This window comes from Pleurodeles waltl, chromosome 1_2 (assembly GCF_031143425.1).
Source record: "Pleurodeles waltl isolate 20211129_DDA chromosome 1_2, aPleWal1.hap1.20221129, whole genome shotgun sequence".
Lineage (NCBI taxonomy): Eukaryota > Metazoa > Chordata > Amphibia > Caudata > Salamandridae > Pleurodeles > Pleurodeles waltl.
The window spans coordinates 888,740,428-888,768,154 of NC_090437.1; the positions used below are offsets into that span (position 1 = coordinate 888,740,428).

Here is a 27,727-nt window from a genome sequence, read left to right on the forward strand (position 1 = left end):
TGATGGAAGGCTAGCCACCTATTTAAGGTAAGCTAAGAAGCTGAAACATGTTGGCCTATCGAGCCCACTTGAGTTGAAGATTTTCCCCATTTCTGTTTTAACTCTATCCCTTGGGGACATAATAAAGTTGGTTGTAGTTCCTTCAAGAGGTAGTTTCAATTTGCACTACCTTGTTCTTGCACTCTGCACCACCACCTAGAAAGATTGTCCATATAGGGAGTACCCATTCAAAGAGTTCCTCTCCTGTGGGGGAGTAGTAGCCCTCATTATAGATTTTGTCCATTATGTGAGGAGGAACCTTATTAAGAAACATGTGACTCAGGGTGCATGAGGGATTTCACCCTTGCCAAAATTGCTTTCAGTTTGGCAAAGACAGTCACACTATAAAAGTTAGTACAATGGTGCCACTTGGTTTTTAGACCTAGAACCTTTATTTGTTTTGTTTAATGGTAGCATTCGTAATAAGTACTCATGGGTCTTTAAAAGCTCCCTGACCTCATTCTGTGTTGTAGTTGGATCTATATCCATTGTTGTTTTGGGATAAATGGAATTCTTCCCATATTGTCCAAAGGATTTAAACTTTGCTTGTTGCTGGTCTAAAGTAGAAGACCCAACCTTTGCCACTTGTTTTACTGTATTGGTCCGCCCCCCAGTGCAGATATTAGCATTGTCTCAAATGCGCGCTGAAGTGCATAATCTGGCACTGGCTTGCAGAAGTTTATGTTCGTGCATCCAGTTCCATACCAGGGCATGCACCATGCGGTTCAATGTCCGTGCAGGAGGGGCTTTATGTTTGTTCTGTATTCAAGGGCAAGGCTCACTGTGTGCGAGACTACATTCAGTAAGGACCCACGGAGGGGAGATGATTACCACCTCTTAGAGCTGAACAAATATTCCCATTCAATCCAGTTGATTGTCTTCTCTGCCTCGAGGGACAAGGTGAAGGCATCACTTCAGGAGTCTTGGACAGCCAACGTAGGTGAGTCAGAGTCCTCAAATAGTTGTGTGAGGCTCTTTAGACAGAAAGCCTACCTCCTTAGGATGAATTAGTGTTCAGACAGGCTCGTATCTCGGCCAGAATTTTAATGTCTACATTGAGGAGGGGTATCGGGGGGGGGGGGGGGGATGCACTACAATTGCTCTTTTCTGGGTTGCAGGATTGCGATCAGAGCTCTATTGGAAAAGGGGGAATACTGTACCAGATTGCTCTGTCTTCTTAAAGGCATCATAAAGTAAATAAAGACCATCTCTACTTTTGACCATCAAAAGAATTCCCCTGGGTAGCTGTCTTCCCCGGGGTCCTGTTATTTGTGAGATCAGAGGTAGTCTGTGTAATTTCTTCTTTGGTAATCTCTCCTTCTAGGAGTGCCCTGCCTTCAGTATTGAGGCCAGGGAATGTAAGATTCTCGAACAATCTGTCCACCTGATCCCCATCCTATGTCAGCTCTGAGCTATGGAGTTTCCTATGATAATGTGCAAATGTCACTGTGATCTCTGTGGACCCCGGAACATGCCATCCGTGTCAGCTCATATTGCAGAAATTGCCATCACTGCCTTCCTTTGAACCAGTTGTGCCGCCAGTATGCGACCCTTCTTTTCTCTGTTTGTAATGATGGGCTTTAAGTCTATACAATATTTATTCAGCTTTAGCAGTAAACAGGTCGTTCAAATCTATTTTTGTTTTTTCCAATTTGTGGCGCTGTCGGGATCCGGGTGTACTCTCAGCTAAGGGACTTAATGTCACTTTCGAGGGCCGTTTGTTATTCCATCTGTCTCTTGTTGGTTAATGTGGAGCCACACATAATTTGTCCCCAAGAAGTGGTTTTGGCTGCCGCCAATTGGACGTGGAATGACGTGACCAGCCCTTTATTGTCTTTTCACTATTCAGTTAAGTGTGATGTTAGCATTTTGTTGCCTGGTATATTAAGGCACCGCCGTTTTCTCACTGTACACTCAGATTCCAGTCTATAGTCAATTTGATAGGTGCATGGACTGAAAGGGAACGTTCTAAAATGGTACGTCCAGAATTAGTGGGGTGGTTGACTGCAATATCAGGAAGAAGTCCAGCCTTGATTGAGAGCCATGTGCAGCTGAGAAGAAAGAGTACTCCTTTTCTAAAGGGTGCAAAAAATGCCATATGTTAATGAGGACTGGGTCCTCCATCACGTCTCTTATGAGTGCCCTGTCCTTGTTGTTAGCTGTATCTGAAAGTTCTGTTCGGTTCAGTATTGCATCTGGAGTCAAGTGTCAGCCTCCCACAAGAATTGTGTGTTGCTGAGTTTGGCTATGGTGCTGCTTAGGCGAAGGAAATAGGACGTCTTGACTCGGTTTGGATCAGATATGGAATGTAAGCTGGCTACTCTTGTACCCACTCTGTTTGATTAATGCATTCCTCTCTTCTTCATCTGCCCATGTTTGTGCACTGTACATGGAAAGGATTTCCTTATCAAGATTGCTATTCCGCACTTCTTCCAGCCTGTTTGGGATAAATGGGTGTTGGGGTCCGAGTGTATGGCTTTTTAGCTAAAAATGACCTTCCCTACCCAGTCCCACTCATATTTCTCTATTTCAAATCTGGTGCAGTGTGTCTCCTGCACGACAGCAATGTCAGTGTGTTTAGAGGTTCGGCATGTCAGTATTGTCTTTCTTTTTACATAGTAATTTGGCTGTTCACATTTAAGGACACGATATTCAATGGTAACGTCATCATGATTACTCCTGAATAGGAAGAAGGGAATTCCCTGGGGTCTAGTGTGTGCTGTGTCTGTAGGGTGCGGGTTTTGTGCACTCATGGAATTGAGTTATGTTGTATGTGGCCAAGAAGGGGGATGAGGAAGGTGGGGTGGTGATGAGGTGGATTGTGTAAAAATGGTGTGGGTGGATAGTCTAGGGAAACTGTGAATGTGGTGCATTGAAGACATCAACCAAGCAACGAGCGGTATACAAACTTGTTCTCTAACAACTTTCAACTGAGGTTCCTACTTCTCAATGCCTGCCAATGGCCCATCAGAGAACCACCCCAGCTTCTGTGAAGGTCATTGGTGGCGTTTAACAACAATCACTCAGTATGTTAAGACTAGTGTAATGTCACAAGTAGCAGCAATGAAGGAATAGTTTCTTACATGTAACTTCAGTTCTCTCATAGGGGAATTTTCATTATAGTCATAAGCACTGAATAGTCCTGCCCACGTGGAGGGACCCCGGAGCACTTCTTCATAATATATCTTCTTAAGAGGAGATGTTCGCCTTTCTTCAGGAAGGCCTGCAGAGTCACTTAAGAGAAAAACATATTATGCAACCTATAGGGATAGGCTACAATGGCCTCAAATCTTCATCTTAAATTAAAAAAAGGGGCTAAGAGATTACATCTATATATCATTTTATGTTGTTTTAGTAAAAACAGCATAAATGTCTTTCACAAACCCTTCTTGTTTTTTGGAGTAACAGATACATTAAGCAACCTAGGACAGTGTAACCCCCCCCCCCCCCCAGGCTGCCATTATAAGGGTGAAAATAGAGCCTGTGTCTTTAAGAAGCTAGAGACCACCAGTATCTCAACATGCTGAGCAGGTGACAGTTGCTTCAGTTCTTTTTTATGGTGATATGTGTGTGATGACTCTTTTAGAGTAATGATGAACTTTGTCCAATCCACTGGGAAGGAGGGAGGGTTGCTTATGACTATAATGGAAATTCCCCTCTGAGAGAACTGGAGTTACAGGTAAGAAACTATTCCTTCTCTCATAGGGGATTTCCATTTATAGTCATAAGCACTGAATTGAGTAGCAAGCCCATCCCTGCCTGAGGCGGTGGAGAGGACAAGAAAAATGCTCTTTCGTGCAAACAGTTTCCTAAGGGAGGCATGTCCTAATTGAGCAACTGCTTTGGCATCTGAATCCAAGCAGCAGTGCTTGGTGAATGTGTGGGCAGATCACCAGGCGGCTGCTTTGCAAATCTCCAGAATAGGGGTATTTTTTAATAAGGCAGTTGAAGCTGCTTTACCTGGAGTAGAGTGTGTTTTAGGCTTAGCTGATAGTGTTTTATTGGCCTTTAGATAACATAGGAGGATGCAAGGAACAATCCAACGGGAGATGGACTTTGTAGAAGAGGTCAAACCTGTACGAACTGGACCATAGTTGTTAAACAGCTGGTTTGATCTACAAATGTATTGTGTCTTGTCTAGGTAGAATTCTTACATCCAGGGAATGGAGAGATTGTTCCGCTGGAGTAGATGGGATTCTGGAAAATAGTTGAAAAAGATATGGTCTGATTAATGTGAAAATCTGAAACAGCCTTGGGAACACATTTTGGATGAGTTCTCATAACCACTTTTTTGGAGTGGATGAATGTACATGGTTTGTGAGAACAGAGAGCCTGGATTTTGCTGATCCTGCGATCCGATGTTATTGCTACAAGGAAAGCTGTTTTCCAGGAGAGGTGTTGCAGGGATGCTTTGTGAATAGATTCAAAAGGATGATACACGAGACGAGAGTACAATTTTAAGATCCCAGAGAGGTAAAGGACACCTAATGGGAGGAAAAACCTTTTTCAAACCTTATAGAAAATTCTTGACGACTGGGATTTTGAAAAAAGAGGTTTGTGAAGGACATTTTCTGCAGGTAGTAAGGGCTGCCAGGTGAACCTTTACAGAGGAAAAGTGCAAGCCAGATTTTTCCAGATGAAGCAAATATGGCAGTATGACATCCTCCTGGCAAGGTGTGAGGTCCACGTTCTTGGAGGAATACCAAATGCAGAATCTCTTCCACTTGAAGGCATATGCAGAATAGGTAGATGGCCGCTTAGCCTCTTTGAGGATGTCCATGCATTCCTTCGTCAATTCAGGTGTCCATACTGTAATATCTCAGGAGCCATGCCCCCAAATTCAAGGAGGAGAGACTGGGGTGTAGTATCTGTCCTTGAACCTTTGCCAGGAGGTCTGTCCTGCAATGGCAGCCTGAGATGTGGACAGATGGACCTATGAAGGAGGTCCTTGAACCACCATTGATGTGGCCACTCTGGAGCTATTAGGATAATTTTGGCTCTTGAGTAGAACAGCTTTATGAGAACTGCTGGTATTAGGGGAATCAGTGGAAAAGCATGAAGAAATTTGCTGGACCCGTCGAACCATAGGGCATCCTCCAGTGTCCCCGGTTGCTAATACCTCGAGGCGAAGCTACGGTATTTTTTGTTTTCCGAGGTGGTGAATAGGTCGATGGGAGGTGTGCCCCACAGATTAAATGGGTCGTGAATGACGGTGTTGTGCATAACCCACTTGTGATTTTCTTGCAGAATCCTGCTGAGAGAGTCTGCCTGAGCATTCTGCATACCTGGAAGATACATAACAATGATTGTTAGATTCCTGATAGTACATGGTAGTCGTACTGTCCGTTTGTACAAGAAGGGAGTTGATTTTGAAGGATGGATGAAATGCTTTAAATGTTAGATGGCCTGTGTGTAGCTCTAGAAGGCTGATGTGGTGTGTGGACTCTCTCTCTGACCATGTGCCCTGGATCTGGAGGTTGTTCATGTGAGCCCCTCAGCCGAGAAGTGAGGCGTTTGTGTAGGAACCTCTTGATGAAATGGCATCCCCCAAAGCAGGTTCTTTGGGGAGCACCACCACTTCAGGGACAGCTTTGCATGATCAGATATTATCCTGTCCTCCCAGCTGCCCGTCAGCTGGTCCCCACTGCTCCTCAAGACTTTCCTGCAAAGGTCACATGGAAACGAGCATTCGCTGTGAGGAATATGCAGGATGCCATTGAGCATAGGAGGGAGGATATTGATCTCACTGTTGGATGGCAAGCTGTCATGAGAGAGTGACATTTCCAAAGGATCGATAAACACCCCTCCTCTGAAGGATACACTCCTGAGGTTTACTTGTAGGCCTAATCTTTTGAGGAGACTGCAAGTAAAGTGGTAGTGAAGCTGAGCTACTTGAGACGTGGACGCCTTGATTAGCCAATCTTCTAGGGAGGGAGAGACAAATATTTAGTTTTCTTCCGATGGACAGCCACCACTGCCATGCACTTCAAGAATGTTCTGGGTGCCTACTTGAGACCAAACGGAAGGACTTTGTAGTGATAGTGGTCTCAACCTACTACAAATCTCGAAGGTCGATGGAACACAGCCAATCCCCTTGGTGTAACTGGGGATAAATTTGGTGCAAGGACAGCATCCGGAACGTATCTCGACAATTCTACTTGTTGGCTGCTTTGAGGTCGAGAATGGGTCTGAATTTGTTCTTTTCTTTCTTTTTTGACAAGAAAATACCTGGAATAGATTCCAGTTCCTTGTTGAAGAGGGGGAACGGGCTCCACCGCCTGCTTCTGTAAGAGGAGGTTTTCCTCAGTTTGTAATTGTGAGATTTGGAATTTGGATGGCTTCTGAGGAATGGACAGTGGAGGGGCTGGTGAATCTGAGACAGTATCCATTGCGAACAATATTCAGAACCCAGGTGACTTGAATGATTTTTTGCCACTCTGTCAGGTAATGTTGGATGCTTCCCCCTACCGGAATGGGTAACAGAAGAGAGGGAAGTAAAGATTCAGGGTTCTGACCCGGATGGATGTTTGCCTTCTTGAGAAGGGTGCAGGGAAGATCTCCCTCTACAATGCTTTCTCTGGTATGACTGATGGAGTCATTGATGCTGTTGTTGTGCACCGCTTTGTTGACGCCCTTGATATCAGTTAGAGGTTTGAACCCTCTGGGAGTAGGTACGATGTTGGTAGGGTCAGAAAGATTTGCTTTGTTCCCTGGGCCTCTCTAAGCCAACTGCCTTTAGAGTGTCCATCTCCGTCTTCATTCTAGCCATTTCGTCATCCACATGGCTTCCAAATAGTGTGGTGCCAGAGAAAAGGAGATTTATTATTCTCTGTTGTGCTTCTGATTTGAGAGTAGTAAGATAGAGCCAAGAATGTCTGTGGAGAACAACCCTGTGGCAATACTCTGGTGTCGCTAAAATGGATGAGTCTGCTGCAGCACTAATAACTTGATTGGATACCATCAAACCTTCATTTAGGATTTACATAAAATCTTCTCTCTTATCCCTGGGGAGATGCTCGGCAAACTGTTGCATGGATTCCCACAGTGGCCCATCATATCTGCCTAGAATGGCAGCAGCATTGCCTGCTTTCATGGAGATTGCTGCAGAACTGCACACTTTACAACCTACGAAGACCAACTTGCAACTCTCCTTATCTGGTGGTACTGTAGAGGTGGGAGTAGTGGCATGTTGTTTCTTCGCCACTACTATAATCACCAAATCTGGTGTAGAATCTGTCCGGAGGAAAGCAGGATCTTGCTCTGGAGGGTGATACTTCTTTTGAAGTCTAGATGGGGCCTATTTAACTGTGGCCAGAGTCAGGAAAAGATCCATGGCTGGATCAAGGAGACCTGGCACCAGTGGAAGTAGCATTCGAGATGCTGCTCTGTGCTGAAGATTCTTTAAAATAACTGAGGTTGTAGTGGTCGTAGTTGACATGGGCATATTTCGTTTTGCAGCTCCCCTCACCAACACCTCTGGAAAAGCTGTGATGTCATCCACCAGTGAAATTCGAGCTGGTGGAGAGTCAGACAGTGTCGGTGAATATCTTCCAGTTGAAGTGGAGGATGTGCCAGTGGTCCTATGGTAAGATTGGGAATGCGAGTGTCGAGAATTATGACCATGGTGGTTAGCTGATGAGTGCCTTGAACTATGTTAGTCCCTAATTGAGTGATGGCGCGATCTGGACCTTCATCTGGGAGTGTCCTGTGGTTGCAGGAGTGGTGCCGGTGAAGGAGGCACATTCAGAGTTGGCTTAGGAGGTATTGGTGGCGGCGGCAGAGGTGTAGGAGGAGGAGATGAGGCTGGAGGAGAACAAGGCTCAACCCTTGAGGAAGGGGAGTATGTCCTGCAATATTCTGAATCAGGGGAGGAATAAATGAGTCTCCTCTTTTTACTTGCCTCCTGTAATGTTACAGATGGAGAAAGACTTCTCGACGTCGATATTCTATGCCTCAATGGCGATCTCCTCTTATGCCTCAACGGCTATCTACTCATTGACAGTGATCAACAGCGACGTCTCGACATCGATGTTGCCCTCGAAAGTGATCTATGATGGCGTGTCAACATCGATGGGGACCTTGACGGCAAGTGATAACGATGTTGTTCTATAGATGGATTTCTGGATTTCGAACGAGGCCTGTGTGTCGACGTTGACTCATCATGTGTCGGCATTGTTGTTCGCCGCTTCCTCAACAACAAGCTTGCTGATGAAGGCAAACAGGTAGGTGCTGTACCTCTAACGTCGACTGGGACTGGTGTCTTTTCTGTGCTGTTGTTTTCTTTCTGGAAGTAAGAAAGACAGCTGGCAGAGCCCTGGTAGAGGATTGACCCTCTCCTCACCCTGGAGTCCAACCTTCAGATGACGCTTGCCTTCTTCGCTGCTCCTCGTGCCAAATTTTCTCCCTGTCTCTCAGGGTTCGTCTTGAAAAAGACTTGCAGTGTTGGCAAGACTCAGGAACATGACTTGAAGGAAGGCAAATTATACAGACTTTGTGGGGGTCTGTTTTGGCCTTCTTTCTCCCACCTGTCAAACAAGGATGGCATTTTGTTTGACTAACAGTTTCACTTTTCAGTCTGAAAAATGAAGAAACTGCTAGGAAGAAATAAAAACCATCGAGCAAAACAGTTGTCAACAAAATCTGTGAGGATTTTGTGGAGAAAAAAACGTTGAAAGAGGTCAAGCTCAGTGCTCCAGGATCCTGTCAGAAGGAGCCGGAAAACAGAACTGAAGCAACTGTCACCTACTCAGCGTGATGGGATTCTGGTGGTCTCTAGCTTCTTAAAGACACTGGCTCTATTTTTACTCATATAATGGGAGCCTATTGGGCTACACTGTCCTAGGTTGTTTCATATCTGTTGCTCCAGAAAATAAAAGGGGGATTTGTGAATTACATTTATGCTGTTTTACTAAAACAACATCAAATTATATATAGATATAATCTCTTGGCCCCTTTTTTGAATTAAAGATGAAGATTTGAGCCATTGTAGCCTATTCCTATAGGCTGCATAATAATTTTCTCTCTTAAGTGACCCTTTACGAAAAAAGGCGAACATCTCCAATTAAGAAAATATATTACGAAGAAGTGCTCCGGGATTCCCGCATGTAGGTGGGACAATTCAGTGCTTATAACTACAAATGGAAGTCCCCTACGAGAGAAATGTAAGTTATAAAGAGCAATATTATAGGAGATAAAGAAAAGAAAAGAGGAGAGGGGACGAGAGAGTGGAGGGAGAAAGAGGAAGGGGAAAGGGCATGAGAGAGGAAGATAGAGAAAGTTACAGAGAAAGAACCAGAGCGGGAGTGAAAGGGGTTAGGGAGGGGAGTGAAGCAAGGGCATACAGAAGGAAAGGATATCACTGTGTGTTTCCAGCACAGTTCTGTGTTAGTGATGCTCTCTTGGCCAAATCAGCAAAGATTAGAGGACTGTGGCACTGGTTCCTCCTCCACTGGCGCTACAGGTTTCCGTGGTGATCTAGACTTGTCATGTGTAAGTTATTTTACACTTTTGAGTACCCTTTCTCTTTGCCTGCTTTTCAGAATGGTAGATTTTGTGGTCTGCCACATCATTGGGAAGCTCCTTCAATTCAATACGGGAGTATGTTAACATTAGGGGATGTTGGAGCAGTGTCCAGATTCAGATCCTTAAGCCCTTCCAGAAATTGTGTTCGGACGTCAGGTTCATTGAAATCTTCGGACTTGAGTCCATCGTTATCCACATAATAGCAGGTTCGAGAAGACCATATTTGATGCCCTATTTGTTGAGTGTTGTTCAGAGAGCTAAGAAAGTCTTTCAACAGGTATTCGTGTCTGCTGAAAAATCTGTGGCTTTTGCAGCCCTTTAGCTCAAACGGTTTATGTTTGCATGACACTAGGAGTACTAATTGTATTTGTTAATGGTGCAGGAAACAAGCAATGATTGTGTCATTCCAAGTTTCCGGTGGGGGGAAGAGGGGAAGAGGGTATTCTAGCCCTTATTATGTGTACCCTCTGAAGTTCCAATGGTTGTAAAAAGGTCAGGCCCATAAGGCGGGGGAAACATTCTATCAGAAATCTCACATCATAGTTTAAGGATCCCATAATATCTAATCTGTTGTGCCTTGCTCAACCTTTCAAACCATCCAACTTCCCTTTGAGATGCCAATGTCAGACCCCCAAGTGTCCAATCTTTCAAACTGGCCTTCCAGAGTGGCCACATTATGTTCTAGCCCTGCTCCTCTTTTATGGAAGGATCCTTGTCTGCCAGCATCATTCTTATTTCAAACACCAGATAGGCCATTGTGGCATCCATGGATCACAATCCAGTTCCCACCACCGTGACTGATTTGAGTATAGCCTCCATGGAGGCCTCTGATTTTGTAGGTCTAGGAATTGTCATTTGGTCTCCCCCATCATTTCCATGATTAATAGTTGTGTGGAGTTCTTGCCGGATGCCATGGCAAGATCAATGTGTGATGACCAATAGCAGTGTACACCAGACGAGAGTCGGCTAATGAGGCATCAGGGAAATAAATTCTCAGTAAATGGCAGCCACCTCTAGGAGATAGGCCTCAATCCACAGAGCAGGAGAACGGATCAAAGTCTGGTGTATCAGAACCCTGCAGTAGGTACAGTAAGTCCTCTGTGGGCAGTTTGGTTCTTCATAGAATAAGGACCTACTATCCTCCTTCTGCATCTGCTGACTCAAATACGACCCACAGGTTTAGGCCATACCAGTTTGGGTGCCAAAGTCATCTTATTGGGTCTGTTCAGAGGCAGTGCTGATAACCTGTAGTAGGGTACAGGTGGAGTGCGTGGTGAAGGGGAACAGAGGCCCAATGAGTGGTGGTGGTAGAGGAGGAGGATCATAATAAGAGAGGCCATTGGCTCTTCAACACAGTAGCCTACATGCCTGAGGGTAGTGGGGCTCATCTCAGTGCATGTAATGTATGGGAAATTATTTTGTTGTATTGGCAGCTATCAGCAGTGAGACCTACCTCCCATTAAATGGCATTTCAGATTTTGTGAGAGTACTATGGTGGATATCAGTCACAGCTGTGACACAGATAAGAGTAATCCAGTGCATAGTGGGTCACTTGATGTTGATGCAGCGCTTTAAGGCCTCCTGCTTAAGGGCCCTTGTCATCTGCTGCTTCTGAAGGGCTGGAGAGTGTATGGCAATATGTACCAAGAGAAATCAGGAGGAGAAAGAGGAGTCTTCTCACCCATCTCCTCTGTGGTTTTCTGGCAGAGCTCCTCAACTGTCTCCTGCCCGTCGGGCAGTCTTCATCGTGGGCTCAAAAAAGGTGGGGGAAGGGCATCTCCTACACTCTATTATGTGGCTGCAGTGCTTAGCTCCCCCAGGGAGGGTATTGATATTTTAGGACTCTAAAGGGGTGTCTGCTTCATGTCCCCACCATAACTGCGGTGTGTTGTGCTTGGTGAGTGCCAATTTTGCTGGGAGCTCCCTGGTGTGCCACTGGAGCCTCACTCAAAAGTGCCCATTTTGTTCCGTTACAGAACTTCACACATGAATGTTATGTTAAATAGCTTTTCTAGCACCGATACCTAAACCAGATTCACTGAGCTACAAAGAGATGGAAAGCACAAATACAAATAAATATGTAAGGACATGATATGGAAAACAGACGCATCACAGCTGAAATAGCAAACAGTTTTTTCTTTTTTTACACAATATTTTAATGCAAAGGCTGGATTACTAACTTCTGCAGCAGCATTACGTCTTTATTTACGTTTCAACATGCGAACTGTAAATTTCTCTGAATCACTGTCCGCACAATGACACCTTGGGCCTAAGTGACAAAACTCTTACAGACTATAAGCGTAATTTATGGCCCTTATTAATAGTTAGATTTTGGGCCAGAATTCAAAATCCTGATTCAAAGAGCTAGGATTTGAGGTATTTTCCAACTTTCATCTTACCGACGACTGCAAAAAGTCCTGAACAATGGCAGATTTTCCACTCTATAAGGTTAGGGATGGGTACAAGCCTGTTCGTATGCGAGGGGCAATTGGGAGGCCATTCAGAATGTAGCTCACACCCAGTAAGTCACAAATTTCTGGTCATTCACAAACATTACCAATGGCTTTTCTCGGTCATGTTGCATGCTTGACATTAGTGCTAACAAAATGCTGGAGTGTGTGGAAACTGGGTGTGAAATCTGCGCAGATGGAAAATCTTTTTTTTATGTAGAGAAAAAGTCAAACAAAAAAAAGGTAAAATGTAAATGTGGGTATGCCTTCCTCAGGGCATGAGAGCAGTTGAAAACCACCTGCAATTTAGATGTGGTTTAAAGACCTGGGGCCAGATGTATCATTTTTATTGATATAATTATCTGCGAATGGCAATTACATAAATCGCTATTTGAATGTATGAAAATCCAGGAGTTTCATTTCGCAATTCCCAATGGTTTGCAAATCGACCTACCTCATTAATATTCATGAGGTAGGTCGCAATTTGCGACCCATTGTGTATGGCTATAATCACAGAGATGGTGGCCTGCTGGGCTCAGCAGACCACTGTGTCTGTGATTGCTTTTAAATAAAGCAATTGTTTTTTTAATGCAGCAAACAGGATGAATTGAAAAAAGAAAAATGAAAAGTTTTCTTTTCATTTTTGAAGAGTAGGCAGTCTCTGCTCTTAAAAATTGTTTTCGCATGCATTCACAAAGGGCAAGGGGTCCCCTTTGTGCACCCCTTCCCGTTTGCAAATGGGTTAAAGGCGACTGTTTTGCGACCGCATTTGGGTCACAAAACATCCCTACATACCGCTGCGCTTCAGTATTAGTAAGGGACGTCTTTGACATGTCCCTTCCTAATACCAAATCGGTATGTAGTCGCAATTCCAATGTGCAATTCGGTAACAAGTTACCGAATCGCAAATTGGAATTCAGACATACCAAAATGCATTTTTGCAAACTGCCTGTTAGCTCGTTTGCAGTCGCAAAAATGCATGATACATATGTCCCCTGGTCTTTTCTATCCGAATCAGACAATGTGGTTGTAGTCACGGTGATGTGAAAGCTTTTGCACATTCTTTAAGCAGCTGTTCATCACAGACGTCAAAGGGCTTGTCAAGAAAAGTGATCAAATTGGACTACCAACAGACCCTGCTACAGCGAAAATCTTTAAAATCGTTCTTTTAATGTGTTTGGCCCATAGCAATCATTAGTGTATAGTACTTAAAATACACTTTAATTCCTGCCGGATCTAATAATCTACCCTCTGACCAAGAATATGGGTTCATCGAGGCAGAGGCATGTGAACAACCATACTAGGCATTTGGAACGCCCTGGGGTGACAAGAATCGTGAGGCTGCATTGTGTTTGTACGTTTCCACGACCTTCAACATCATACAACATCAGACACTTTTTCATAGACTTGGCATATGAGGAAAGTCAATGAAATACATACTCTCCGATTAGCCTGGAAACTATGCCTCACATCCCAACTTAAAAAGTAATGAAACCACAAGGCTCAGCAATCTCCTCGCTTTGATCTACCTCACCCACGTACTGTATCTGATCAGATAATTCAATCTAACCTGCTTATAATTGCACAGATCTTCACAAAAGTGGGAAAACTCTTCAACATAAATACATCCAGACTCGATAAGTCTCTCCTTCCTACTGACAAATGGATGATGATCAACCATCATAAGATAAGTTCAGCTCTGTAAATACAATATCCTGAACAGAACAGCCACAAGCCAAAATAAATCAAGGGATTGGATCCCCACCCAGCAACATCAATTAAAGTGAGAAATCTTACAATGACCATAGACTCAAACCTATTCCTGAATGTGCATGTTAATGAAATTATTAAAACACGTTCTACAACACAATAAAAATCGTTAATCCTAAAATAAACCTTTTCCTTCCAGCCTCGAAAAAAAAGGAACTAGCTCCTAAGAAAAAACGAAGCAAGATGTTAAATGTGAGGCCTTTTCCAGAAGTCTTGGGTGAATTTGTATTTCTTGTATAGTATCATTAATGTATGCTGTTGTTTACTACTGGGATGACCGGGCCTTCGGTAACACTGCACCCCAACTGCACAACCTTTTGTACTCCTGACTCCCACTGGTAGCTGGGTTGAGCAGGCAAGGCTCAATGCAGGACCTGGTAGCAGATTTAAAACTAAGTTACAATGCTACGCAATAGTCACTGATGAAATGACACACAACCACACCACTGTTAAGCCGAAGCTATTATCTATACAAAGAATAGGTCTTTCTATACATGTAGGACATGTATGGTAGTTCGAAACAATCGTGACAATGAAAAATCTAAGGGTCTTACCCCTCTCTGAGGCCACGATACCACTGCAATGCAATCATTACTGGAGGATTTCAAAGGCATAGTTGATGGATAGGAGGTTTATGCTATGCATAAAGTTGTCCTTAGCAGTTACGTTCTGTGTCCTCTGATAATTAAAGAGACAACGCTTAGGTATACCAGTTAGAGCCCACTCAGGGAACTCCCACTAAGTAATCTAGTTGCTATTAAATACAACTGGATTACTGATATCCATGGGGCTCACTACTTATCGGTAGAAAGGACGTTCATGGTACAAGTTAAGTATGCAGAGCAGGTCATCTGAAGTCTCTGATACATTCTAGACCCTTGTGTGATATTGATGTCTCAGAAATGGGTCAGGCTACCTGACTGCAGGTCCTGTAGTGCTTGGGCATTTTCTCTCCTACAGCTTGTCTTCACATAGCTTTCAGTCAGTGTCTGGCCTTTGAGGTCTGTAGACGTTTAGTTTCAATTATCTTCCAAAAAAAGATACATCAGTAGATCCAGACCTTCTTTCACCCTACTGGTAAACCACACCTTTAAATCAAGGTCCAGATACACCACTGCCTTTCAGCTTGTGCTGTAGAATGTTTTCTGATTCAAGACTAATACAAAGTACATTCAGAGGAGCTCCATATCTATTGCAAACTGCAAGCACTTGCAGGACTATAGGACCAAGGAAAAAGTTGTGACACCTTCAAACTTCATAAACCCAGACAACCAAAACATGAGGCTTGACAATTTCACAGTCATCCCCACTAAAGACTTGGGGAAGCACCATATGGTCACTTGAATGTGTCTGAGATTTGACAAGCCAGATATACCAAGGGGGGATGTTTCTTTAGGCCTCTATAATGTCTATAATGTTTGTACACAATTTCTCTAATGTCTCTAAAGTCTCTAGATTCCCCTAGAAGTTTTTTACCTTTTATCTGCTCAATTCCCAATACGTTGCTGAAGTATGTGCATATCCTACCCCAGAATCTGCTTAGTCTAGGGCACAGCTGCACTGTGTGCAGCAGAGTCCCTGTTTGCCCGCATTTCCAGGGGTACACATCTGATTTTGCCTTCCCCATTTCCAGTACTCTAGTTCTGGTGTAATACACTCTATGAAGCAGCTTAAGTTGCACTGATCAATGCCCTGTTCTGATCGTTACAATCTGTGGTTGTTGCATGGCTTCCTCCCATTCCGTGCCACCCATTTCTCCTACACCCGTCTCTCATCCTGATATCAACTCAGAGAGAATATCTGGAGTGTTGGGATTAGGATTTTATATATTCCCAGTACTGCTTTATGGGAATTGATCCAATCAATATACTATGCCCCAATGAGCCACAGTATACAATCTGACTCACCTCAGAAAAATGAAACTGCAATGCAAGCGTGAATTGAATATACATAAATATTTCCATTTCTTCTAGATTGTACTCCTCTTGCAAACTGCTCCGATAATTTAAAATCTTCTTTATGCCACTCCTCACTTGGGTAGAGATCCCTACTGTGTTCAAACATCTGAATCCCTGTAGTTCTCAGTTCTCTTGTAATCCCTGACTCAGCCACAATGGGGTTTTCTCTGTGAGGGTCTTGTCCCACTTCAGCTTTTTGAATTCTACTTTCCACAATCTAACTGCTGTCTCTGTTTGTCACCACAAGTTCTTAATCAGTGTGACATCTTATAGCATCACCTGGCATCCTTTAGTCCTCAGTGCCTGCCTAGCAATTTGATAGCTCTCACCTGGGTGTGAACCCCCATTCACTTACCATCGATTGCTATGCTGCCCAATAGTATTTAGGTAGATCCAAAGAAACAATGGCCTTATCATGTACTTCTTAGTTCAGTGCTGGCTGTGCTAAGCTCACTGTCTCCCTGTCCTCAATAATGTTCTCAATGTTGCATCACTTTTATGGTATAATCCTTCCAGTACCCAGCATGACATATTTTGTAATAGGTGTCGGTATTTCGATATGATAATCATTTTATAGAGTGCTGCCCTCTGCAAAAAGGAGAGTGGCATGGATTTCCAGTGTTTCATATTGCATTGGAAGTTTGTCAGCACTCAATATACTTTACATCTATGAAATTACCCCTCATCTCTAGCTACATAAACTCACAGATATTTGAAATTATCTGTCATAACCTTAGAGAGTAGATGAGCGAAGTAGTACTTTACCATTTGTATATGTTTTTGCTTAAGTCAACATATTGTCCAAATATTCCTTTCATATGTACCATCCTGACTATAGAGGTTTCTGCATCCAACCCATTTAGAAAGATATAGGCCCTCATTCTGACCCTGGCGGTCGGCGGAGAGACGGCGGTCGGACCGCGAACAGACCGGCGGTATTAAAAATGGCATTCTGACCGCGGCGGTCCCCGCCGCGACCGACCGCTACTTCTCCACTCCGACCGCCACGGCGGTCATGACCGCGGGGCTGGAGTTTGCGCACTCCGGCCCGGCGGTCGTCCCAAGACCGCCAAGGGTATTATGACCCTGCCTACCGCCGCGGTTTCTTGCGGGCGGGAACCGCCGTGCGAACCATGGCGGTAAGCACTATCGGGGCCAGGGAATTCCTTCCCTGGCACTGATAGGGGTCTCCCCCACCCCCCACTACCCACCCGAGTCCTCCCCCCACACCCTCCACCCCCCTGCCACCCCCCAGAGGTGGTACGAACCCCCTCCCCACCCCCACCCCGACATGCACATACATGTACCCCGACATGCACACACCCCCAACATGCACATATACACACCCCCTACACACACATACACAACGGGGACACATACCCGCACACATACATGCCGACATGCGCACCTGCCGAACAGCACACATTACCCATAGACACAGCAGCACCCCCCGCCCGCATACACGCACTCACACACCCCCTCTACACACTCACACGCACACCCCCATGCACGCCCACATCACACAACACCCCCCCACCCCCTCCTCTCACGGACGATCAACTTACCTTGTGCGTTGGTCCTCCGGGAGGCGACGGGAGCCATAGGGACGTGACCGCCAACAGAAGACCGCCAACAGAAGACCGCCACACAGAAATGTGGGTCGTAATTCTGTGGGCGGTGTTCTGCTGGCGTGGCGGTGGAGGTTGACCAGTCTCCACTTTCCCGCCGACCGCCAGTGTGGCTGCTGGCGGTTTTCCGGCGGAACGCTCCCAGCGGTCAGAATGCGCACAGCGGCACACCGCCGCGGTCGGCGGTCTTCACCGCGGCGGTAACTCAGCGGTCTTGCGAAAAGACCGCCAAGGTCAGAATGAGGGCCATAATCTGCAAATGATAAGCTTTATTTCCACTGTGCATTCCATCGTCCCCTAATTTGGGAATCTCTCTTCTCCCATCAAGCATGTGGCTCTAGGGCCAATGGAAAGTACATCAGGAGGAAAAGATACTTTGTCATATGGTCTTTTTCAACAAAAATGACGATGACATAACCCCACCTCTGTTGAGCCTAGGGGTCAGAGAGCCTGCCAGATGGCTGACAGCCAGCCAGAGTCCTCGCGTTCTCGCCCAAGCACAGAGCTTCAGCACTTCCTAACAGAGAAGGTGAAACCCTAATCCTCCCTGCTTGTTGGCGTACTACATTGCAGTCATGTTGTCGGTCAAGATCTGAATGCACCGGCCGTGAAGAGATAGGAGGAAGACTTTCAAGGACAGGCAAAGTCTACAGTTCGAGTAGGCTGATGTGTAGAACCTGCTCTTTTGGAGACCCGGGGCCTCTGATCTCCGTTTCTTTCAGATACGCATCCCACCCTACAGTGGATGTGTTCATTACTACTGTGGCCACTGCTGAGGGAGGGTAAGCGGACACCCTTTGTGAAAGGTGCTCCTCTACTGATCACCAGCTCAGGTCTGATGCAGTGTCGCAAGAGATCATAATGTAACCTGGCAGAGTTCCCCTGTGCTGGAACCACTGTAGCTGAAGGCACTATTTGATAGCCCTTAATGTTCCAGTGTGCCTACATGACCAGTATGACGGGTGAAGGTAGCAGACCCAGCAGGAGAAGAATCATAAAGGCTGGAACATGAGCTTCCTCCCAAAATATCGGGATCATATCCCAAATGTTCTGGATCATCTCAGGAGGAAAGTCTCTCAAAGATGTTTTCCCTATGAACAAGGGGTGCTAAGAGGGCTTTAGGTAAAATTTGGGGACGTTGATAGAAAACTCAATCTGAACAAAAGGGACGCTGTTGCCTGCAGGTGGTCTGACACCAGCTGCCTTCAGCCCGTCTTGAGCTGCCAATTATCAAAGTACAGGAACAATCAGACCCGACCTTTGCAGGTGTGCTGCAACACCACCACCATCACCTTGGTGAAGGGTGTGGGTGCCAATGTTAGCTCAGAAACTGCATGTACCTCCTGCCATTTGCAACAGCTGTATGTAGAAATATGTGCCTTGCTAGCCGAAGGACGGCATCCAGTTTTCTGCTTCCAAGGCTCGGAGCATCTGAGCCAGGGACAGCCTCTTGAACCTTTCCTTGTGTCAAGAGCATGAGGTCTACGTTTGAATGAAAACCTTCATTTTTCATGGGAACCAAGAAGTTGCAAGAGTAGCATCCCTGTCGATGTTTCTGTTCTGAGATCAAGTCTCTCACTCCTTTCTGCAGTAGGCCTACCACCTTCTGCTGCAGGATCCGAAGGTATTCCTTTGACTGAAGGTACAGAGAATGGGAATTTGAGGGGCCTGTTGTAATGGTACATGTAAGACCCAATTGTTCGAAGTTATGACCTTCCAGGCCTGAAGAAACCAGGAGGAGGAGGTGGGCTGCTAGGCATCACAATCCTTTGTTTTGCGTCTGCCTCTGTAGTGGCCTTTCACTTCGTGCAGCTGATGAACTAGGAGAGAGGGCTGCAACTACCAAAGGGAAAGCCCTTTGAAAAGCCCCCAAACTTCCAGAACGGTCAATAGTCTCAGGCCAGATATTGGAGATCAAGTGAACAGGCGGTGGCCCTTCCTGCGTTGAACTTCTCTAAGGCAGAGTAAGCCTTGTCCACAAACAGGTGAGCCCCATCAAACGGCATATCTAGGAGTCTTGTATGCAAATCTCCAGTGTTGAGGTCTGGTCCTATAATTTGACATAATCCATCATGGCCGTCCCTCACCACTTCAGCAAAGTCGTCATTAAGGTGGTCAGGAAGATTTGGAACCACCAAGCTCACCAACTCCTATAAAGCATTTGTGTATCCTGCGAACAGCTAGGTTGCATTCACAGATCTAAAGATCAAGCTGTTGGATAAGAAGGCGTTCTTGCTGATTGCCTCCACCTTTTTGTACTCCCTATTCGGTGGGGCCATTGGGAACACACCTGCATTTTCCTTTGAACAGGACCACCACCAGACTTTTGGACAGGAGGCACAGTCCCCTGAGCAGGCCTGCAGGTAACAGAAGTGCCATTGTTGCTGATGTGGGCTGTAAGGCCTTAATCAGTATATGTGACCTGTCTTCCACTGCAGGCAGAAATAGTTATAAGAACTCTGCTACCTTCTTCAGAACTTCATGGAAAGATGGCACTTCGAAAGTAGCAGGGCCTGCTGGGAAATCGACCTCTGTCTCAGGAAATGTATCTAGCCCACTACTAGTCAGGAGAGCAAAGTAGTCTACTGTGCCTGAGGACTACAGGGGCAGCAAATGTGCTGCCTCACTGCTGTAATTAATGTATGACTGGGTCCAGCATATAGATGTGGCACGAATCTGAAATAAAGAAATCCTTCGTAGTTTGCCAACAGCATTGCTTGGTACCTGCTTGGGCTGTGAAATTTCTCTGTGCCTGACCTTCTCTAACACACTCTAGGCCTCCCTTATGAACCTGTGGGGGACATCTTTAGTCGTAAGATGCTCCTGTGGTGGAAATGGTGCCAGAGGTGGAAACTTGGGGTCAAACAGCGGTGAGAGCAGACCCTCTGACAGAATCCAAAACAGAGCCCCAAATAGACCCACATGGTAAAAGGCACAGCAGAGGAGAACACAGCCTGCCTAAATAGTGCCATTATGATGATGAGGAATTGGACCAGGTTGGCTCCTAGCGCCCAAAACTTTGGATATGTTAGTATCAGAGTAGCATACGGGAAAGGCAGCAGGGAGCCCAGAGGGGGACCGGAGACAGGCGCTGGAGCAGATGGAAGTGGTTTCTCAGGTGGAATGAGGTCTACAATCTCTATCCCCAAGGAAGATTCTGCTGGAGGTAGAGTGCGCTGCCGTGACCTACCTCTTGACTTTGATCAGTGTTGAGGGGAGTCGTCATTGTGTTTCCTATTCTTCTTGTGCTTCCTCTTCTCTTTAGAACATTTTGTCGAAAAAGAGTTACTCTAATTCGAGGGAGACCTCAAGCAGCATCAAGCCTGTTGCTCATCACAGGACGTAGGAAATTTGGCCTTGCACTGCTGGGTGCATTGGTCCCTTCCATGTGGACAAAGGTTGAAACCTGATTTCTTTGGCTGTGACATCCCTATGCACTACATTAAAGAAAGTTGGCAAAGGTGGAATACCCATATTTATACTTTTTTTGCGCCGCATTTGCGCCGCTTTTTGACGCAAAAACGGCGCAAACTTACAAAATACAATTGGCCCATATTTATACTTTTTGACGCAAAACTGCATTAACGCAGTTTTGCGTCAAAAAAATTAGCGCCGGCTAACGCCATTCTGAAGCGCCATGCGGGCGCAGTATTTATTGAATGACGTTAGCCGGCGTTAGCCTCCGGCGCCGTCTGGTGTGCGTTAAAAAAAACGACGTACACCAGGCAGCGCCGGCGTAGGGGGATATGGGGCTTGGGCGTCAAGAAATGGGGCAAGTCAGGTTGAGGCAATTTTTTCGCCTCAACCCGATTTGCGCCATTTTTTTTCACTCCCATCCCCCATAGAAATGACTCCTGTCTTAGCAAAGACAGGAGTCATGCCCCCTTGCCCAATGGCCATGCCCAGGGGACTTCTGTCCCCTGGGCATGGTCATTGGGCATAGTGGCATGTAGGGGGGCACAAATCAGGCCCCCCTATGCCACAAAAAAAAAAAAAAAAAAAAACACTTACCTGAACTTACCTTAATGTCCCTGGGATGGGTCCCTCCAGCCTTGGGTGTCCTCCTGGGGTGGGCATGGGTGACAGGGGGTGTCCCTGGGGGTATGGGGGGGCACCTCTGGGCTCCTTCAGAGTCCACAGGTCCCTTAACGCCTGCCTTTTGCAGGCGCTAAAAAACTGCACAAAAGCGGCTGTACGTCATTTTTTTTGACCCGCCCACTCCCGGGCGTGAATTTTGCCCGGGAGTATAAATCCGACGCACATGCCTCGGAGTCGATTTTTTAGACGGGAACGCCTACCTTGCATATAATTAACGCAAAGTAGGTGTCCACGCTAAAAAATGACGCTAACTTCATGGACTTTGGCGCTAGACGCGTCTAACGCCAAAGTATAAATATGGAGTTAGTTTTGCGTCAAAATTGCGTAAAAAAAAACGACGCAATTCCGGCGCAAACGGAGTATAAATATGCCCCAATTGTATTTTGCAAGTTTGCGCCGTTTTTGCGTCACAAAATGACGCAAATGCGGCCCTAAAAAAAGTATAAATATGGGCCTAAATACATGGAAAAAAACATACAGAGGAGCTCCAGATCTGCATGAAAGTGCATAGAAAAAAAATGGTGCTGATGGACCAGGTGGCGCCATATGTCTCCAGTGACGTCACATCTGTGCCACTTCCAGTCCCAAGATGGAGCCAGCACCACTTCCTGGCGAAGAAAGCTATTAAATATTCATTGATTCAATCTCCTGGTTATAAATCTGCCAGTAGAAATAGCCATCAGAATGATTTCACCATCTGTATCATTTTAAGACATACCAACCGTTCTACATGCTTTTAAAATCATTACATGTCTGAAAAACGATAAAGCAAACAAAATACATTTATTTTTCTGATGGAAACTGAGAGTTGAGTCCTTTACGGCAAGACGATTACCTTTCAGCCTCTTTATCTGAATGTGCAGCACCATATCCTTCAAAGTAGGCTCTGCCAAGGTTGTATGCTGCAGCAAATCGTAAGTGCCTGGCTCTGGGGCTGTCCGAGTTCACGATTGTCTTCATATATTCTATTCCCTTTGCCTATCAATAAGAAATATGCGAAAACTCATTGCAGTGTTTTGGAATGATCAGCTGTAAATGCTAAATGGAATCTAATGACATCCACATTGAATGACGTGCCATCACCACATAGCAGGGCGTCCACACACTGACGCGGGCCTGCATGGAGCAGAACAAACATGTCTGCAGACACTTTCCCTTTCCACTTTTTTAATGGCAGGTTCGGAGGCTTTTACAATGCTTTCTATTTTCACACTCAGCAACTTGACACTACAACTCCCATTTCATGATAACTTCAAAAACGTACACCACATTATGCTCAGAAACCTGGGCTCGTCAAAAGCAAACTCATCAATCACCCAATGATGGTTAAACAAGGAGAAGGGCTGCACTGAGCCGAGATGGCTGCAGAGCCACCGTTCATGCAGTGCTGAGAAGCCATGAAAACTGAAGACTCCCGCATTTCTTTTTCCTTCTCATGGATGAGCAAATAGATGATTACTGCTGGCCTGGAGACGGGACCCCAGTAACCTTTGGCCTCTAGCTTCTCACTCGGACTCATCATCATCCAAACGCTTGCTCGGGTGCAGCGCTCTGAAGGGCAATATGCAGCACTTTGTGAAACGTCAAAGAAAATACATACATGCTAGAGTGAATAAAAGACTCAAAACCAGTGCTTAGTTTGAACTGTGGCTGAGGTGAGTGGGGACCACCAGCACTCGCTTGTGGGTACCGGCATTTGTTTTTCCTCAACAAAGTCTGAGCCACAGCAAGAGAGAGAAAAACACAAAAGGAGAAAAGAAGGCGGAGAGAAAAACGGAAAAAATTGGCAAAAGGATAAAGCAGAGATGAAAAACTTCGAAAGTGAGATAAAAAGGTAGAGAGCATGTGGTGGTGGCTTCAAGACTAACCAGCCTTTGTATTCGGCACCCCGACCTTCAATAGCACTGGCCTCAGATCTCTGAAAAAACTTTGGGCCCCACCCTTATTCTTTCACAAATTAAGCACATCTCAAAGCCAGCGATAACGCACCAATGAACGCCAAGGAACGCCTATGAGAAAACTCTAGCTTGCAAGCCTCGTATCTGCTGATGCAGCAACGAGGTAAAAATCCAGGCAAGCTAAAAATTGTCACTAGCTTCAAGACAAATGGGTCACAACATCCAGGACCAGACTCTGCTGGAGCCTGGAGAAGCGGCAACTAACCGAGAGAACGACACGACATCATTCCAACTGCAGCGCTGCAGCGAAGACACGGGGCTTCGACTGCAAAGCACACCAGGGCAGCAGAAAGCACTACAGCAATAAAAGCAACAAGAATATTCTCCACCGTGTCGTTAAGAGATCCAACATTTCACTTTATGATAGCTGGGAAAATACTATGCACTTATCCGACATGATAAATACCACGGAGCTGATACAAATAGAGGGACCTGATTACAAGTTACTTCGGGCCATATGTACAAACACATTTTTCCATAGAGACAGAATGGGTAAAACCCTTTGCTACATCTGGCCCCTCATCTCTCCGAGTCCAGGCCACACTTGCCACCGTCCTAACCATGAGGACAGAGTCCTCACCCGCGAGACAGGGTGTGCTGTTGCCCACGCACCGCAGGGCAGAACGAAAAAGATACGGACTGGGGAGAGCGCTGCCAACCACCCTGGAATTGGACCAAAGGCACAAGTAGATTCCGAGGAGCAGCAAAAGCACCACTACGAAGGGGTGAGCAAACACCATAGGAGCTGGCACTGCACATCAGAAGGAGCAATCAGAGAAGGCCTCAGGAACAGCGGCAAGGGCCAGTCAGACTCTACTGTCAATAGGTACTACAAAGCCAATCACGCAGTGAACCCTGCCCCAAAGAAAACCAGCAGGGCCTGAAAGATGCAAAGCCCAAACCACAGGATCAGGAAGGGTAAACACGGAGCTGCAAACATCAGGACAGAGAGGAGGACTAGTGGAGGACCCCCAGTGGACATGCCCTGTAGGAGAGCCAACAAAGAGAGGAACGTTGCAAAACCACAGCCAGGGATCCAGGCAAAGTGCATGGTGCCCAAGCAGTGACCTAACTCCCTGGTACGTAGCAGGCAGACCACAACACCCACTAGAAAGAGCTGGACAATGTGAGACGACCCAGGGACAAAGAGCAGCCCAACACACAACCCTTTGAATGTAGGCCCCATAAAGATGCTCACTTAGAAAACTGCATCCAAGGGTGGGTTGAGGAACCATGGCTGAAGGTGCCCACTCTGCAGGGCACGAACTGCCACCCCATGGACCAACCCAGCTGCTGGAAAGCGATCTACCCAGAGTCCAGAATGACCAGAGAAAGATCAAAACGAGTGCAACTGATTGCTAACCAAAGAGCAGTGCAAGCTCCAGCCACAAGGCAAAAAGAAATGAGCAAACAATTCTCAGAAAAATTGAATTAAGCCAAAGACCATGGAAGAATGTGCCAGACCGTCTAATTATCTGAGCACCACCCTCACCTCAGGCAAGAGAAGAGGACCATAAGTGTGCCAGGCACCGAGACAACCAGGTGGCTACCATGAAAACACAGTGGCAGGAGCATCTATCAGCCAATTCAAAAAGCCATTGTGCAGGCAAACACCATTCTCCAGAATCAAAATATCTGAGACACACCAAGGCACAAATCCAAAGGAAAACCCAGAGGTACGGGACCAGAGTAGAGAGTCCACCCCTCAGAGCAAGGCCAACCTTCCCCCGCCACCCCCCTCACATACACAAGCAAACGAGGTCCCCAAAAGACCAACAGTCCGAGGGCAGGATCCCACGAGCAGTAATATACAGACTGTGGACACAACTAACCTGCAGAAGGAGAGGCCCCAAAGGGCTAACCAACGAACACAAAATTAGAAACGACAAGTCTACATAGTACACTACTGGTCAAATGAGTAAACAACTGAACTAGGAAGAAATATGTGTCACCAGCGGAACCTGAAGCCACAAAGCACTGCTGAAGTACGATTAACTATTGTAATGCAGTAACACAACACAGAGCATGGATGGAACAAACCGGCTTCTCCGGCAACCAAAGGAAGGGCACGTCTGACACCGAGGAAGGCTTAGAGGACCTAAACCAGGATATAAACTTGTGACCTGCAGAGTAAAGAAACTTCAAGTGACTAGCAGAAACACATCAAGCTACCACGGAATCCCAAACTGGGTCAGTCAAAGCCAGACTACAGCAACAGCCCCAAGAAGAACAGTTAAGGGAACAACCCAAAATGGGCAGCCATGGGCACCCCTTTGGAATACCGGAGCCTAGACCCAACCCTGCAAATAGAGCGCCGCAGAAAATGGGAAAGTACTGCATTGGCAAGTGCGAGAGGCCACTATCCCGAAACCGTCCAGCCCTCTCTCAGTGCTGTGGCTGCAGAGATGTGGCGCAATATCAGAGCACTCAAGTAAACACTTACAGCAGTGTTTTTCAACCACTGTTCCGCGGCACACTAGTGTGCCGCGAGATGTTGCCTGGTGTGCCGTGGGAAAAATTCGAAAGATTTTTTTTTTTTTTTTTTTTAAATGTCAAATTTTCGCCCACATGTGATTGTGCACTGACACCGACTTGAGACTCGACGTCTGAGTGTGTACTGATATCCCGGTACACTATAATGGTACAAAGGTTGCCCGCTCACTGACGGCCCGTGGCAGAATGGCAGCTGAGAAAACTCTGACACGTTCGCATGGTAGCACCAGTGCACGGGCACTTTTTCACTTACGCGTTGTGCATGGATGATGGCACAGGACATCTGATTGTGCGCTGACACCTCCTGCGTAAAGGCAGCTCAGTGCATGATGGAACAGCAGTGGTTTCTTGTGTGGTTCGTCTATTGAGAGTGGTCCCAGAGTGAACAAGCAGAATGCACAGGTGCACTTATGGACAGACACGTTTACGGGCCCTGGGGCGGCTGAATGGGCGTGATCACAGAGATGTATTTCTTCTCTGACACTTGTATTTATTTGTGAAGGGTTTTGTAAGGCGCTGCGGGTTACCTGTTGTACTTCGGGGCGCTAATTGCTGCACATGGCACACGCCCATCTCATTTACTATTGGCACGGCTTGCACTGCACAGAGGGATGTAATTTTACTGCTTGGCGGAGGCTGAGTGTGCCGGATGCTGACAGTTACAGCAGAGCGTGCAAGCGCCGTGACTGCACGGGGTTGGTCAGTGTGGACAAACACTGGGTCCTAAGTGCGTGCACAGATGACAGTGGACTTACAGTTGGCACGTACTATCCGGTACAGGGACAATCGAAGCTGACTGTGCACAGACCCTCTACACATGGGCACTGTGACTGGCGATCGTGCACTCAGACCTTCTCCATGTCACTATCGGAATGTGCACTTTTAGAGCTGATGACGCACTGGCCTGACAGCGTCACTTTTACTGAACATGTAGTTGTGTGCTTGTTGGTATAATTAAGCATCACTTCTGCATAGGACTGTGCCCTGGTTTACTTAATGCCCTGTACAGTTTTTACGTCCGCTTTCGCGGAGCAGCAAATATCAGGGCAAGCGTGTTTTCATTTTACGGATTTGACTAAACCTCAGTTTACTCTAGATTTGTTCCTCGTGAAGAAACCATCAGATTGGCCTCTAGGGGTGTTCCCTTGTAGGAGTAGTAAGATTGTGCTCCTGATAGCCATTGTGAGGCCTGAAAACCTCAAGTAATTTATAATATATAATACCATTGTAGCTTCCTTATGACGAAAGGCGAGTCGGTCACTGTCTGATATAGTTTCTTTTTAGGTTTATATCTGTCAAAGGCAGCGAGTTTGAGCTCCACTAAGGGAGCCGCTGTTGTGTGTCTTACGGAACATTGTGACACCTCAGCTTTTCTGCTCCAGTCAATAAAAAACGTCTTAAATTGTAAACACAAAAGCATATTTTTAGTATATATAGTTACATCACTTAATATAAGGGACGGTTCTTTCTCTACGCGCTTCCACGTTCTGGCCGGTCATTTAACCGGGGAAGTGTGAGCTATAGTTATTTGTCCACAATCACACGTTGCGTTCGTTAACGCGGAGAAGCTGGGATCGTAAAGCAGGGCAGCTGGTTCCAGAGCCTACAGTGTAGACTGGATCACATTACTGTACAGAAAAAAAGATTATTTGCAGTGCATGTTAGCTCAGATTGTCGTTTTTCAACCCAAACCACGGACGGCCTCTGCCAGTGAAGGAACGTTGTCCGGCCTCATGAAAAAAACAGATTTCATATAATAGCAAGAAGAAAAAAAAACCAGGCCCGGCGCTGTGGAGTTGGCCCGCGGCCTG

At 46.0% G+C, this 27,727-nt stretch overlaps 1 protein-coding gene across 2 annotated transcripts in view; it reads right to left on the minus strand.

Moving 5' to 3' along the window:
- LRP2BP (LRP2 binding protein) overlaps positions 1 to 27,727 on the minus strand; it is a 222,570-nt gene that overhangs the window by 102,111 nt on the left and 92,732 nt on the right. For both annotated transcript variants that reach the window (XM_069199666.1, XM_069199657.1), the window contains exon 5: positions 22,301 to 22,443. In XM_069199666.1, the coding sequence (XP_069055767.1) occupies positions 22,301 to 22,443 (143 nt within the window). The remainder of the gene's footprint in view (positions 1 to 22,300; positions 22,444 to 27,727) is intronic.